The sequence below is a fragment of the Acanthochromis polyacanthus genome, chromosome 1 (assembly GCF_021347895.1).
Source record: "Acanthochromis polyacanthus isolate Apoly-LR-REF ecotype Palm Island chromosome 1, KAUST_Apoly_ChrSc, whole genome shotgun sequence".
Lineage (NCBI taxonomy): Eukaryota > Metazoa > Chordata > Actinopteri > Pomacentridae > Acanthochromis > Acanthochromis polyacanthus.
Window position 1 is genome coordinate 14,807,819 of NC_067113.1, and position 16,788 is coordinate 14,824,606.

Genomic DNA, 16,788 nt, shown 5'->3' on the forward strand with positions numbered 1-16,788 from the left:
AAAGTTAGGTGCTATATAATCAGAAGAAAAATGCTTGATGTGATAAATGAGGAAAATGCAACATGGGTAAATTAGCTTCGATAAGCATGCACTGTTGGGAATATGTCTGTGTAAAATCATGAAAAATAAAGTATTATTAACATGAAAATACAACAAACTACAAGTGTTTGTGTCTGAGTGAAGCAAGCTATTTCAGGGCTTCCTCGTTTGTGATTTGTGGGCAAAATTTGTGACTAATTGTGATTTTTCCCAGTATTCCCGGTAGTCTTTGAATGCAGCATAAATCCCAGCCGAGCGGTGAGGAGCTGAGGGGGATTTCAGTCAAGCCTCCAGTCATCATGCGGGAGTACACAGGAGTTTAGAGAGTGAACACCAACACACGGACAGCACCGAGCTGCTGAGAAGAATGTGACAGAAGATTATTTCATTTCCACGTTAGCGTCGCTGCAGTTTTTTTTAATCTCACATATTTTTTCCTGAAGAAGCCATGGAGCCGATAACGAAGTGGACACCGAAACAAGTTGTCGACTGGATGAAAGGTAAGTCTGAAGCACTTTGTGATTTAAATTTGTTCGTACAAACAGAGGCGACACTATCTCGACTTTTACGAGCTTCTTCTCATTTTTACTTCTGAGTTTCTCCTCTGTTATCTCCTGCTAGTTTCGTTGAAACTGCCCCTGTGTGACAACATACCTCCACTGAGGCGTTTAACAATGGCTCTGCTTTTTCTTTAACTCTCACTTACAGATGTTAGCAAAGTGTCACTAAGATAGCCTTGTGAACCTGCCTGCTAAATTGTTGCATAAAACGTTTTAATGAGCTTTAATTGGATTAAACATGGCTATATTTGAATAAATATTTAATTCAGTCTCAAATATATTAGTTTTCAAAAGTTTTGAAGTCATAAATCTTGAAGTCAGTAACTCAGACTTTTTACCTGACAAAGCTTAGCCAAAGGGTTTCCAATCTAAAAACCAGCTATCTAACTAGTAGAGTGACAAATAACACTCACTGAATAACTCTCACTCCTTATTTTCATGATCTATTACTGATGTATACTTACTGTTCTGTGGACCCCCATTGCAAACTTACAATTATTTGAATGATTTCACTCATTTTCTGCTTCTTAGGACCTGACAGCATTAAAATCATGCTTATTTCAGCCACTGAGAGGAATGTTAGCTATGATAGTGACATCATTCCACTTTGAAGCTCACTTCAGTCACAGCGTAGGTATGTGAAGCGAGGGATGTGGTATGTGAAGCATTGTTTGAAATAGTCACAGTCATATTATTCCAAAGAGAGAGGCAGTGAAGTTTGTGTACATCATCCAGCAAAGTGAGTCATGTTTTGTTTATGTGACCGATGGTGGGACGAAACTCTCACTAAAGGACATTTGGAAACTTCCCAAAGCAAATCTTAGGTGATTTCCATTCCCTAATGTGTAACTCATTCCAAGCTCTTTTTTTAGATGCATTTTTTTTTTGGAACTGTAATTGTCTCGTGGCAAATTAACTGCTGATCAAGGCGCCTGCTGGTGCTCATCTATAGCTGGGGACTTAAAGGGGATTGTGGAGGGGTTAGTTTCCTCGTGTCCTGTGAAAAGAGTCCAGCCGGGGCAAGCATGGATGGAGGATTAGTTGTCTATACAGGCTCCATGGCTGTCAATCTCCTGAAAACCTGACTCAGCAGTTGTCCCTGTAGGTCCTAACCATTGGATTTTCAGATCCCTGCAAACACAGTAAAAGTAAAGAACCGACCACCATGGGAACATTTCATACACATTGGATAAAAACACTGGATGTTGAAGAAGGGGGTCGACTTGCATGGGACACTTCAAACCAAATTGTAGGTCATGGATAAATGCTAGGTTGTCCTGTCATTGTTGACATGTTTAGACGTATTTAGAAGTGATTATTGAAGTTTTGTCTTTACACTTGAGATTTAGCAAATGTGGATTTTGCAGGCTTTTGAGTCCAGTCCCAAAATCTTGCTTCCCTCATTGTGGTCTGGCTTGGCTAAATAACCATTTGCTTTAGTTAGAGGTGTTGCCAGTGGGTGTACACTGCAATTACTTTGCAAGCAAGTTGATCTGCCTTAAAGCAGCCAGAGCCACTGAACAAATGAAGCGCCTGTGTAAATTTCAACCTGCGGCGCTGCTTATTGATGTCATTTATACCATTTCAATCGATTGGTCCTGCTTCCAGCTGCACAACACAAATCTCGACGGATGTTGTCAAGAAAAGACTTGATGTTGTCCTTGCTGACCGCTGTACAGTCCCCAGCCACATCATAGCATGTAACCGCTGATGCTATTTGGCTGAAGAATAACTTGTGTAATCCTCTCATACCAAAGCCAAGCAGCATTAAACTGAAATCAAACCCATGTCGAGAGCTGGGTCGTGGCCTCATGTTGACCTGTTCACACCAGCGGCAAACAACAGGGTTTTCAGAGTTGTTGTGCCTGTGACAGAAGTCAAATTAAAGTCCCAGGAAGCACTGTATGTAGGCTTTTACTCTCTTTTGCCTCAGGTTGTTTTCCTCAGTAGGACACAGGCTTGTTCTTGTGTACTGAGACTGTTGTTAATCACTTGCATTGTTACAAGAGATCAAGTGGTGGTTGGTGGATGTTTAGTGGCAGTGAAAGGGCATTTGATTCCTTTCATTTAAACACTGTTGTGTTTTTGTTTTGGGACTGAAGGTGCCCTGAAGCACATTTCCTTCACCATAAGCTCTGATCTTCCAGCTGAACCTGTGGTGTCGTGTGATTGGTATGCCATATGTCATGTGTGGGACTAGTTACCCCGGGGGAAATATGCACTCCCTTTAATGAGAGGACAGAGGGCAGGATGCATTGTGTTTTCAGTCAGCACTTTTATTTAGCAATTTGTGACACTTTTTAAATAAAATTAGGGTTAGATTTGAGTGACTGCGTCCAGTGACATTAATACAGTGACCCACATACCCATGTTCACAAAGTCAAAAGTTTAAATCAGATGCTGCAAGTCATTTTCCAAATATAGTCCTGAATCCACATGCTTGAGTTGAGACGGGTTGGCAGCATTCAGGGAATGTTTAGCTGTCCAACGCTGCTGAATAGTTTCTCTTTTACCAAATGCACTTGCTTTTTTTCACTTCCCACTCATCCGCTTTTTAGTTACTGAAGCTACAACTTCCAGGTTTTAACAAGGCATCCCAGACATGTAAACCTGTGCAACTACTGTTTGACTGCATGGTTTTTGTCCAGTTCTTTAACAAGTCCAGACTTTACAGTTCAGCAAACACTGGATGTCTGCCAGCATTTTCTATACTTGTATACTGGCCTAATCAAGTTTCAAAGTTCTGAATCTGGAAATGGATTAGGCATGAGAATTTTAGGGATGGGTTTATTTAAAGCAAGAGGTCATGATTAAAGTGCTGATCAGTGGCCATTTATCAGCTAACCCTGTCAGACCTTGTTTGCTGCACATTTTTACAAGGAGCTACACTTGCAGATGTGTGTCTTGTACGTGATCAACCAGGAGTCTGGCACGAATGGTTGGATGCACATTGAACACATTGAACTCCATGTTCAAGGGTGTTTGATGTCATGTCTATGGAAACCGTAGTAGCAAGGGTGTGTGGGTGTGACTGCATCATGCCTCTCAAGTAGCACCAAGGTGCCAAGTAGGCAATTAACTTGTCAGAGAGGCGGCAAACACACGCTGAATGTGCTTTTGTCTTTGACCAAGTATGTGGCTGGAAAAATATCAGGAATGTGAGTCAGTACATATGATGAGTGACTTTACTGATGGGTGCCTTCAGTAGCCTTATCTATAGAGATGATAGCAAGGTGTGGGCATTGAAAGCTAATGGTCCTTGTCTGGCTGAAACACTGACTTCCTAAGCAGCCGCGTGAACAGACGCTGTGCAGACACTTCACCCTTATTAAGGCATCAGCTACCCCTGTTTTAGTGCTGCTCTGTCAGGCAAGTGGAGTTCTATGTTTGGATAACCGCCACAGACATCATTAATCCATTTTAGCAACCCTTATGCTGTAGAGGCTGTGTGTATATGCATCAGAGAGAACGGGTGTCAGATTAATCCAAACATGTTCTCTAGGAACAGCGGAAATCTGTATGCCCCCTGTAGCAGCCTCGCTTATAACAGGAAGTCACTAGGTAAAATAATTTATTTAGCCGAATGTCTTCCTTCCTTCAAAGCTTAAACTCATTTCTTTTGCCAATAACTACTTTCCAGTCATCATGTCATGCAGCTTTTAAAACTGACCATTGTTCCATTGATGGGAAGCTAACTTTGTTACTTTTCCGCAGAAAGTGCCCTTTCGAGTTCAAGGGAAGTGCTGTAAGAGGATTCCCTCTGGGGAGAGGTTACTGAAAGGGCTTGCTGTGGTTTCATTGCTGTCGAAACCTCCGTGGCCTGTTTCTCACACGGCCTGAGCGTCCCAGCCTTATAGCCGCAGGAGCTCCAGCATATGGGCACTGCTCGATAAATCATCAATTGTTAATGGGACTGTTCTGATCTAGTGTTGAAGAGACAAAACTAGAGCATGCATTTTAATCAGCATTGGAGTTTTTGCATAGTTGTTGATAGTTGCTATATACTTCATCTCCAATGGCATCTAGAGAAAGACTAAGCAATAATTGATTTTAAATCAAAATTATGATTCAATCAGCAAGTTGCACAGACACACAATTTAGGATATACATTATGCAGCGCATGCAACTCAATGTTTATTACGTTTAGATTATTACTCTTCTAAATTCGACTGCAGAAAGCGTAATGCTGCAGGTCACAAGAATGACCTACACGTTTCAGTGTTAGACGTTGTTCACAGAAAGGTCCTATGATTTTTCTTTTAGAAATTAGCATGATTTTCTTCATTATTACCAAATTTATTTAACTCTTGGTCACAGCTTTTGTGACAAGTTGGAAGCAATTTATATCATGAAGTTCTCATCTTTGCAGTGGAATACAGTTAAGAGTTTGATTGTATCTCATGTGATAATGCTCCATCACAGGATTGAAAGTGAATATAGAAACAAAATGTAACTTTAAATGATATTGCAAATCACAACGTATGCCACAAGGAAAAAATAATTGAATATTTCCCCTTAAATCATTCAGCCCTAGTTCAGAAAGTACAGAGTACTAATATTTCATGTGTACGACACTTAAAGGCCTGATGATTTTTATCAGCAAAGCAAAGTCAGTTTGCTTTTGCATGCATATCTAACAGGTCTTGTCACAGTGCCAGCAGAGATGACTAGTGTCACCTCATATCCTAGCCAACCTGGGCTCGAGCAGTTTGCTTTTCATTCAAATCTAAAATGTGCAATGCAAATCTCCCAGATGATCTCAGCTTAGTAGAACCTACAAGCCGTTTGGCCTCGGACTTCCCTAAGAGCATTGGCTTGTGAAGTGCCTCGCTTAAGTCATGGGAGGAAAAGCTCCAACCTGAGATGGTGTAGTGGGTGAAAGTGTAAATGCAGGTCACATGATGGCTGACCTACCACGAGGGGATGACAGGTGTGAGGCCATACTGACTGGTATGTCATAGGTATGCCTGTATACATACTCTGGCAGTCTTGTGACTTAGGTTTTCTATAAATTGAAGTCTTAAATTGCTCCATGCCTGTGCAGTGATTTAAACTCAGACTGAAGGAAAAAGGAAGTGTATGGCTGTGTTATTAATACTATCAAAGCACCGCTAATTATTTTATGCTCAAATAACCACAGAATATGAGAGGAATGCAGTAACTGCTGTTTTTTCTTCTACCAAACCAAACCGGCGGCTCTGTGAATGAGCAGTCAAAACAGGTCACACATGTCCTTTGTTGCATTTGGGGCCACCAGTTGCTTTTAACGGATTTAAAATTCAAAGGCTAGTCAGGATGATGGTCTTCCCTTGTCGGCTAAATGCACACAGAGCTCTTTCACCCTGCCACCTGCTCACACTGTAAGGGAGTGTAATGTCATTATGAATATGAAGTGAGAGTAGTTTTATGAACTGTTCCCCACTTTTGAGTTTAACTGGGCACTTGGGCAAGTGCCAAATCTGAGCTTGTTTAGTGCATGTCCAGACTAGTCCACGTTTTCTCAGTCCTCTACAGAGACTGGCTGAATTCCTGTGAAGCAGTTCACTCAGTTTGAAAATCGCCATCCCTGTAGGAAATACAACCTTATTGCTGAACATTATGATCATTTACCTACTTTCATTTTGCAATCTACTCTGTTTATATTTGCATAATAAGTTTGTGCAGGTGTTGCATTAATATACCATGCAGACTGTTTGTAGGCCTCTGTGCTTATGTTTGTGTTTTCACTAGCCTGTGATCTCCGTTTTGAGTCTGTCAGATCTCTTTTCTCCAGTTACTTTACAGAGCGCTGATAGATAAGGCCACTACAATGAGCTAGCCTTTGTTTTCACAGCGTTGACGGTGCATTGATGAGCCCCCGGGCCCACTGTCATTATGGCTTCATGTTCCATGAGTGGATGGATGGAAGTGTTTATTTTAAGCAGGAAACTAAAATACACCTGGAAGACTAAAAGGAAGCTCCATACTCTCTTTGTGATTGTTTGTATTTGGTTTTCCATGTAACTCTAAAGCACACAAAGGTTCATATTATATTGTTTTTGAAACATTATAAAGATGATAAAGTGAGACAGTTGTGCCAAGCTTCTGTTTTTCTTTGACTATGGCTGAAAATATTCTATGGAGTCCTCAGAATATTCGACATATTATACACTTAGAGGATTTCTTTAACTTTCTGGCCCTTTTGCTCTGTATTTCCTTACGATAATCAAGAAAAACAGCCCTTTTGACTTGTTTCCTTGTTCTCAACCAATAGTTAAAGCAACTAGAATACGTCAGATTCATAATATGTGCTTTCTTTTACTGAATTTCAGCCTCTCAACCCACTGAACTTAAAACTGTCAACTTCTTTTTTTTCCCTTCCAGGGACTAGTACTCAAGACATACAATATCTCTGCTAAAACTGGACTGTAAGGCTGAAAACCCCAACAAGATTCAAACAAATCTTTCTTGTTCCCTGGATTTCAGCCGAATATGTAGTACAAAGGAGGGTTTTGACTTTGTTTAAAGAGGGAGTGGTGGCTCCCCTTTGAGAGAATTCAGGACCTGGAGAAACAATAAAGGGAAGATTCTGTTGATCCCTCCTTTATTTCCATTGGTGTAAACACCTGGGAAAACCTGGTTACCTGCCCTTCATCTCAAATTTTATGCGGCATCCTATTTTAGCTCTTTCCAGTCAGCAGCACATTTAGCATTTATGTGAATATGACTCTCTATTGTGTCTATGAGGGCTGTGATGGAGACTCACAACAGTTGCTGGCAAGACAACAAACAAACGTCACCTGCAGATGGGCGGCGGGTATTTTTAATTACAGAGGCGTGAGTGAATGTGTTTCAGAGGAATCCATCATTGGTTTGGAGTACTGAAATAAAATGTATGGACACCAAAGATGGAGAGTTGGTAGAGCATAACATACATGTGGGTGCATGCGTCACAGGTGCCCTGTCTTGGCCTGTGGGTGACATACTGTCATTCACTGCTATCTTTGATTGGAGATGACTCACCATCACCCCTTGCAGCAGGGAGAATAGGATCAGCTGCCTAGTAATGTCTCTCATTGCATAGTTGAAATGTGCCTCTGTTATGTTATGAGAGAATGAAGTGTCATTCATTTTCAGGGAAAGCTCGTGACTGGTGGATTCATGTTGATGTGTGACATGTAAGTGTGTGTTTGTGTGTGTTTTTTGTCATTTTTGTCAGACCTGTACAGAGAAGATGAACAGACTGGTGATGCTCTCAGTCTTTTTGACTCCTGCATCTCCTTCCACCGACCTGGACACAAGCCAGCTATAAATTATTGGACTGTGGTCTCTGAGTCTGCCACTCTCCCACACACAGCCTCCTCCAAGATCCCCTAAAACCTCCATCCCCCCTCCTTACCCAACCTCTTCCCACTTCCCCTGTCACTATAGTAACCCTAATTTTATTTACAGCCTCAGACGGATCTTGTTGACGGCCATTGTGGCTGAGGGGGTGACCACCAGTAGCACTTTGTGCTGCCACAGCAAAATGCTGCAGCTGGGTTTAGCCGGGGTAAAGAGCATGCTCAGATGTGCGTGTGGACCAGCCAGGCTGAGGAAAAGCTCTCTGCTGTGCCAGGGCCAGAGATGGACCCACTGTCGGTTTTCATCGAGTAAATCCTCTGCTTGGCTTGGTTTGGCAGCTACGTCTTTCTTTCTACTTTTTTTAGCCACGCTTTGTAACTAGATTTGAGTGGGGGGATTTACTTTCTACGTAGGAGATTTATGGCAATTAGCAGGTTCTCATCCAAAGATGCTTATGGGGCTCTACATTCAGAATGTAGTGAGCACTGCATTCATAGAGGCACCATATGAGCCACTAGGCCAATACAAAGCTATCTTTAGTTTAATTAAAGGCCTGTTATGTCTGTTTTATCTGTCTGTTTCGTAGAAGCCCAGTAAAGCATTGTCATACAACAACATGGTACAATGGAAGTGAAGTTAAATTTGGTTCTGCTTGAAAATATGCCCACATGCAATAGTAGTAGGATGGCTAGCCCACTATTCCCATGGCAAACTAAATGAGTGGGACTCATTTCCTCCCCCAAACCTTGTACATCTTTATTGTGGTTTCCATAGGCAGCTATTATGGTGCTGGTAAATTGGTCTGTAATCAGCGTGCAGGGCCACCCTGGTCATACATGTGATGGGAAACTACTAAACTGAGATCCCTGTTTCTTCCTCCAACCTTTGTGTTTCAGCAGCTATGATTTTGAGCCTCAGGTTTAAGTTTATTGGACGATGCCACCTCACAAATGTGGTAGTGTTAGGTTTTTTTTGCCATTACAAGTCTTTCTCAATCGCTTGCTTTTGCTTACCAACCTTTTGCCTTTTTCCCTCCTTCTCTGTCTCTTTGCCAACAGAACAGTCTTTAATTATAGTTTTTTTCTCAGGGCAGTGATGTATAGGTTGTAACAAAGTGAGTGTTTCTGAAGTTCTGTTGACACAAAAACACTGCTGTGTTTTATGCATCATCCCATCCTCAGTAGTAGCTCTCAGGCCACACACAGTGAGTTTCATTACTGGTTTAAGATTGAACACCTATATGATTAAAATTGTGAAACACTAAACCATCTGAAATGACAAAACAAACTATTTGTTGTACTGTGCACTTTCAAGACACAAAGACTGTGACTATATTGGGATACTTGTCAACAGGCGGAACCACAACAATATGAACATTGGAGGGTTCAGGGAAGCCAAAGTATTGTGGTGGGTGGAGAGGCAGGAATGAGACGGAGAGGAGGGGGGAAGCATGAGACATTTTTGAGGACTTTGTTGCTTTCTTTACTGGGTGTTTATGCTAGTGGTAACGAGCTGCAGCATGGACAGGCGGCTGACTGGCTAGAGAGTGATGGGTATTTATGTTGGCCTAAGAGGCTATTGCTCCAAGCCTTACACTTACCTGCACAAACTATTACTGGCGGTAGCTCATGTCTTCTTCAACACAGACAAGCAGTTGTATATACAGTTTTATAAGCCTTATCTCAAATGGCCCTGTGCTTATGCATCCATAAATATATCATTCATCTTTATAAGTGTACAAGTCACCTACATTATGACTGTACAGTTAGAGATTTATGGCAGACTTTGACATGTCAGAGCTGGAAGAGCACTTAATAAGGACTGCACTACAGTTCAGTTCAGTTTCAGCACCTTGAGCCATTGGCACGGTTCAACAGATCACCTAGAAGAGAGCCATCATTAAAGGAATATTTTTTAAGAGATATACTTATTTGCTTTCTGGAAATATGTTAAATCAATATGTGCAAACACTCAAATGAAGTTAGACATTTTGTTACCCAAAATATTATTTGCTACAGTGTTGTCTATTACACCTGAGCTTCTCCTACTATGAAATATTTAAGAATTATGCAGTGAAAAAAGGTCCATTGCAAGTGCTGAAAATAAAAATGTAGGTCAGCAGTCAACCAAGGAAAATCTTGGTCTACTGATATTAAACCTGATTGTTGCGCTGCGATACCTGCTGCTTAAAAAGTTTACCCTTGACTCATGTTTTGGCCATGTGTTTACACAAATTGCAGCCACATTGATGGCTTCTTCTTCGATCTAGTGTCAGTTTGCATCTGACTTTTAAGAAGTTCCATCTAACAGTCCTCGTTAGGTTGAGCGAGTTAAAGTTAAACTCCCAAAAATAATAAATTAATATTGGAACTCTGTTAACGAAGCAGCCATTTCTTTATTAAAGTAACACCGCTCATTGTCCTACCAATGAGAATTTGGTCAGATGAAAGCATCTCGACCTGTCAATTAACCAGACAACCTGGAGAATACAACCTTATAAAAATTGATTTGAAAAACAGTATGCAATTAGGTAGCCTGGATTCAGCTGTTTTAGTGACAGAATAGAAGCTATCTGTGGTGCTGACCTTACGCATATGTGGCTTATTCTAACTGACAAAGTATTTTGTGAATGCAGGTGTGCAAGGAAGTGCTGGCCTTGCAGAAAAATTGTTGAGTGGAACAAGCATTGCATGAATAGTGATCAGTTTAAACGTAAGAAGGAAATCTGACAAGAATGAAAATAAATGATGTTTCAGCTGCAAACTCAGTGACCCAGTAAACCAGTTTTTCAGATTTTCCTCCACACCTTTAGTTTAAACAACAACTGCTTTGGTTGCAGCAAGTTTGCACAGACACTCACTTTAGTGCCTGCGGCGGTCTGCACATCTTTGTTTATAAAGTCTCTCCTTGTTTTTCCTCTATGGCTTCATCTGCTTGTGACCACAAGTCATCATTTAGCCAAAATACCACTCATAACCTCTTATGATCCTCTGCTCAGACCAGCATCGCCTCCAGACCTGACCTCTCCCCTTAACCCAGCCAATATTAACTGAGCTGTCCACCCCCCACTTAAACACATTTAAACTTAAAAATCTGACAAGGTATCAGCCATGTGAGTGGGGTTGTGTGATGCTAGAGGTGAGGAATAACTGAACCTAAGGGCTGGCACTCATGCTTTCTGATGTGCTTCAACCTCGACAGCCCCCTGAACTTTGACCCTTTTCCCCTCATCAGTCATCATCCATCACCCTGTATGAGACAGAGCCGCTTTTGTCTCCTGTGGACGGAATAGCCTCAGCTGCTCTTTCTCACTCAGAAATCCCACTCGGGACATGTCACTGCTATTTTGTCGTTGTCTGTCTTTAAGATTAGCGTACATGAAGTGAAACACTCTGGGTTAGCTGGAGGAAGCAGCGATAAGATTAAAACATGGGTTGCACACACAGGGTCACAGACCGTTTTGCAGTTAGAGATAGACGGTACTAGCACATGTTGTCCTGGGAATAAACTAGCTTGCATCTTTGCAGCACTGCAAGAACATTTCCAGAAGTTTTTTAAATCTAGCATTTATTCTCCAGACCAATCTTCTTCTCAGAGCAGTGCCAGTCATTGAAGAACCAAATGCCAGTATCTTGAAACAATCTGGATTTAAAAACTATAAAATAAGATAGGCTTTTTATTCCTGAACTGACTTGTTTAGGAGTGAAGAGTCCCATATAAAGCAACACTCTGTACTGTCCACAGATGAGGACACAACAGGCGCGACAGAGAGATGTGGAGCATCATTGTGTAACTCTTATCCTCAGTTCCCAGTGTTTATACAGGCTTTGTTGTTGTCCTGTGAAGTCATGCATTAGAGGATAGCTTAGCAGTAGCCGAGAGGAGCTTTTTCTTTCTTTTTAATTACAGCACGGCCTGGTCCAGCCAGAGACCATTGTGCCAGAGTGCTGCATGTTCCCACAATGGGGCTGCTCAGCGGAGAACAATGAGTCAAATTCCTGACCATTCCCCACAGGTTCAGAGGCCGGGCTGACAAATAAAGACAGTGGAGTTACAGTGGCTTTGCTATTCTACACCCAGTAGCTTTCCCACTGGCCACCCCAGTGGGGATATTGGTTTGTGTGTGTGTCCCTGCTTGTATGTGTGTGTCTGTGACAGGGTGGCTGCAGCTCCCACTGGGAGCACAGGGAGGGGTTGAAAGATGGGGGAGGGAGCTTGTTTGGTTCTTTCTGTAGGAGGTGAAAGACTCTGTTCGCTCTTTTTCTAGTGTAATCAAACCCCTGAGAACGAAAAGTTGGCAACCAAAAGCTGCATTGAATGCATTGTTGATCAAAATTGATCAACATTTTTCTCAGGACAGACCACTGAACTTGTGTAAGACATCGTGTTCAAACCTGTTGACTGTTCTTTGATGGACTTTTCATCACACAGACACAGTGGGTCCTGAGATATCATTTACTTTAAACCCAATCTGCTGTTTCCTCTTTCAGTATGGATGGGAAATGTTGAGATTAAGACAAGAATAAACCAGCCATTTCCGAGAGGAAAGATTCTGTTGTTTACATTGCCAAAAATGTGTGCTCACACAGCCTTTAAGTAGGTTGCACAACTTGAAAGACTCCAGCTGTGTCTAATTCCATTTGTGTTGTTCACATTGTCCAGTTTTTGCTTGTCCAGCTGTCCAGAAATATGCCTGTTTGTGCATGTTTGTCCATACATTCACTACAAACGTTGTGTTGGTAACCTGTTCTGCACATAACCAGTGTTTACTGAAACTGTGCCGGTGGGTGGTAAGAAAGACCCCACATTGAACAGCAGGTGCCACGCTTGGTGACACAACGACATATGCCAATCACTTCCTGCACCGTGTTATTGATCATAGACAGATTTACTGAACATCCTTTCTTCTTCCTCATAAATGGGGGAAATATGAGGAAATGCTACTGTAGTCAGTTGGATTGCCTTGAATTACAGCAATCTCTCTTGCTTACAATGCTCCTCTGTTAGCCCATTCATAACACATTTTTTGATGTGCTTGAATGACTGCCTGGATTTCTGGGAAATGTTCTGTGAAAGTTAGGCTCAGGGCCAAGGGACAAGTCATTAGTTGCAGATCCAGGAAATTGTTTAAGTGAGTTCTAAGACTGTGACAGACCATTTTGTACCTTTTCGGCCCTATTTTTGCAAGAATTCTTTCCTTGTCGTCTCTCAATTAAAAAAATCTGTGACAGGTAGAGTCAGTGGAGATATTTGGAACTTAAACTATTAATGTGTTGATTATGTTGTGGAGTAATTATTTCGATTTTAAGACAGTCTATCACAATGTTTCAGAGCCCATGATGATGTCTGTGTAATGCAATTTTTGTCGTCCAGAATCCAGAAAATGATTAGAATTTGTGCTTGATAAATGAAATCTGAATATAAATGAGCTTTCAAAGTAGATAAAATAGTTTATTTTTCAAATGAATAATTAAACCTCAGTATCCCAAATAGTTTCTGGTGCTGAATCTCTATGTAAACAGATTGTCTGGCAGCTGAAGTAATCACCAGTCATGGTTATATAGTTGGTGTACAGAATCTGATAAATGAAGTTTTTTTTTTTGGCATTTTTAAAAATAATACAGATTATAGGGATTTAGATGAATTAACACAATTTTAAGCTTAGATGTGGTTATGTTTCCTTACAGAGCGTCATGCCACAGATAAGTTGAAGCACTGTTTAAAAGTTGAAGGTCCACTGATTCTTACTGTTTTTACAGCTTTTGGCTCTGACAAACGCGTGTAATTTTCTATGGTGTAGGTATGCACTATTGCAATAATACAGTACATTTGGCAGATTGTGCAACTTTGCCATGCTTTCTAGTTTACTGTTTTACTTGTCATGGGCAACTGAGGCTCGGATGGTAGATTGAGTTTTCTGTTAATCACAGGGCTGGTTTGATCCCCAGCCTCTCTACATGACAAAGTGGGAAACAGAGCGGGAAATTCTGCACTCACTTTATGTGTAAATGGGTGAATGAGAAACATTGTAAAACTCTACAGTAAAAAAAGCAGTGTAAAATTCAGACTATGGACCATTTGGTAACTTCTGCTTTTAAAATACTTCATTGTACCGAGCTGGAAATGTTTAAGAAACTGACAACCCACTTTTAACTTATGTTGTAAATTAACTTTATTAGTGTAAATGTGTGGTATTTCAATTCAACACTAATACTGACTACGTTTGTAATCAAACTGAAATCATGGGTGCAATAAATGTTTGTCCAGCTTATTAGCAATGCAGCTGCAGTTGACATTGGTACTCTGTCTGTGCCTCTGCTTCAGTTACTCCCACTTGCTTTGGTCTGAGGATATTTGCCAAGTGGTTCACAGAGGCCATAAAACTCCTCCAAAACGTTTCATCCTGCACAGGCTTTTGAAAAGCATTCACACAGTCCTCCCCACCACCTCCCCCTTCACTCAATTCACAATAATGTGACACTCTATCTCTTTTACTGGTTTCTCTGCCCTTAATGAAAATTGATAGTCTCACACACATACACACACCTCAGCAGCCATTGATCGAGAGGCAATAAATGTTTTATAAGCCCCACTGTAAGGACACCCCCTTTTTTATTCAGAAGGTGTCAGTGGCTGGGTCCAGAGGGAACGATTGCTATGCTATACTACTCTTCAGACCCCTGAATTAGTGAGAGTAATGCGTTTTCTCTGTAGTGCACATTTACCCTATTCTCAATTACTAATAGCACTCAAATGCGAGTAGGAGGTGCAACCTAATGCACATCAGCTTGGAGGCTCCAATAAAATTCTCAACTCTCTGAAATTTGACTTCTAGGATCAGGGATAGATTAGGTGGTGAAAAAAAGCTATTGCCAATCAGTGTAAGTGAAAACCTTAAACAGAGGATAGGCTTTTCATTCATTGATTAGCGGATACAGACTCATTCCGCCCACTGTTTCTTTCCAGACCTTTTTCCAACTTCTAGTCTGTTTGGATGGTATTGTGTGGTTTTAGAACAATTGAGCTAAAAACACACACACACAGTTGAAGCCCAACTAAGTCTTATTGCAGCTCAAACCACAACTTTCCCTTGCTGATGGCGAAGACGGTGGCACCATTCCACAGGAAATGCCTTTTTAACACAGCAGGAAGGAGAAACTTCGCCCCCTCGAGATCCCAAGTCTTTGTTTTCATCTAATCGCATTAAGTGACTGGGCCAGTGTTTGTATTTGGCTTGTGTTCATGTCGGTGTGGGCTCAGGCCAGCACTCAGTTCCTTTCTTACAATTTGAACTGGATTCCCCTGCAGAATGCTGGCGAGTCGGGGGTTAAGCTCAAAATTCTCTGAAGGCTTGCCTAAGAATTAGCATGCCAAGGAATGAGAAAAATGTAATGAGCCTAACTGGAGTTGACGTGTATGGAGGCTAATGGTTAACAAGTCATGATGGATTTTTCCTTTGATTCAGTGGAGATGACTAGAGCTCTCACATACAGTTTATCAGAAAAGGAAAATGCTGTCATAAGTGAACTTTGATGTCATAATGGAGCTTTAATGGTTTTGAAAGTTGTCCTTTTATAGGTAGTACATCCATGTGAGCAACAATGTTAGACTATGGTCTTTTAACACTCACAAATTCATTATATTTGGTTGATTGAGACTGTATTAATACAGATTTGACTGAGTCACCAAACAACACGGTAGCAGTCATGAGATTCTGATTCAAATGTTGTTAATTTCTGATTGGTGTGTGGAAGTCATTGCTTTCAAACTGGAACTTCAAACCAAACAACCAGACAAGCACAGAGAAAACCCCAAATGCTGAATTCTCTGACACGAAATACCCAAATCTGATCCTATTTTAGTCATATAATAGTATGCTTATTTTGGCTGCCATAACTTATAATTAGAAAGTGACTGAAAAAATAAGTTTTCAGCACCTTTGAAGCCATACTAGTCTATCTTTATTTGTATGTCACCTGTGCTTTTTGTTGCAGCAGTTAAAATCAGGACATTTTTTAATGCAGAACATGTGCTATATATGACTATGTAGTCTTAAACAATTAGATTTAGCTCAGTAAAACATTCATTTTCTGATCATGTGCTTACAACTTGTCGAGACAACCCGCCAATATTCTGATACAGACAGTTTAATCTTATTTGGCAGCACTGACTACCACATTGCATGCACACACACACACATACACATGGAAGTATCTTTGTCTTTCCTTTTTTATGCAAACTGTCAGCAACAGATGCACAGACTGTCAGAGAGGCATAAAAATATGGGTGACCACAGAACACACCCAGTGGGTCTTCGCTCATAACTTCATGCTTTGCATTTTATATGACTGCATCTGCTGACGTTGCATGTGGCTGAAAAGTCAACCTTTTTGCAATTTGAATGTCAAACTGAACCTAATCTCGTCCCGTCCCGAGGAATGTGATTTGTGCGTATGTGTGTGCGCTGTGGTCTGAAAGAGTTGCAGCTGACGGGTCTTTCAGAGATGCAGGGCGCTGGGCCATGGAGCTGCAGCTGCCCCCTCTCTGTGTGCTCTTTGATGGGGGAGAAAGATGGCGTTTACTTCCACACCCACAGCTAGACACACACACACACAAACACACACAAAGGCTCATTTTTCCACTCTGTTGTCTCAACACCACTTAATGGTCCATGGAGGGGCACATTTCATGCATAGAAGGGCATGTTTTGTGAGTTGGTTTATTGTAATTTACAGTACATGACTCATTGTACAGTATCAGAGGACCCTGTTGCAGTGTTTTACAGTTAACGGTTTATTCATAGGAGTTGTATCCTTGTATGTTCAGTAACTGCAAGAGTTTGTAGTGTAACGGTCAAAGTTAATCG

At 41.2% G+C, this 16,788-nt stretch overlaps 1 protein-coding gene across 2 annotated transcripts in view; it reads left to right on the forward strand.

The window, feature by feature from the left end:
* Positions 1 to 308: 308 nt before the first annotated feature.
* Positions 309 to 16,788, forward strand: part of LOC110950042 (connector enhancer of kinase suppressor of ras 3) — a 49,752-nt gene continuing 33,272 nt past the window's right edge. For both annotated transcript variants that reach the window (XM_051951237.1, XM_022204127.2), the window contains exon 1: positions 309 to 539. In XM_051951237.1, coding sequence (XP_051807197.1) covers positions 488 to 539 — 52 coding nt within the window. In that variant the 5' untranslated portion in view covers positions 309 to 487. The remainder of the gene's footprint in view (positions 540 to 16,788) is intronic.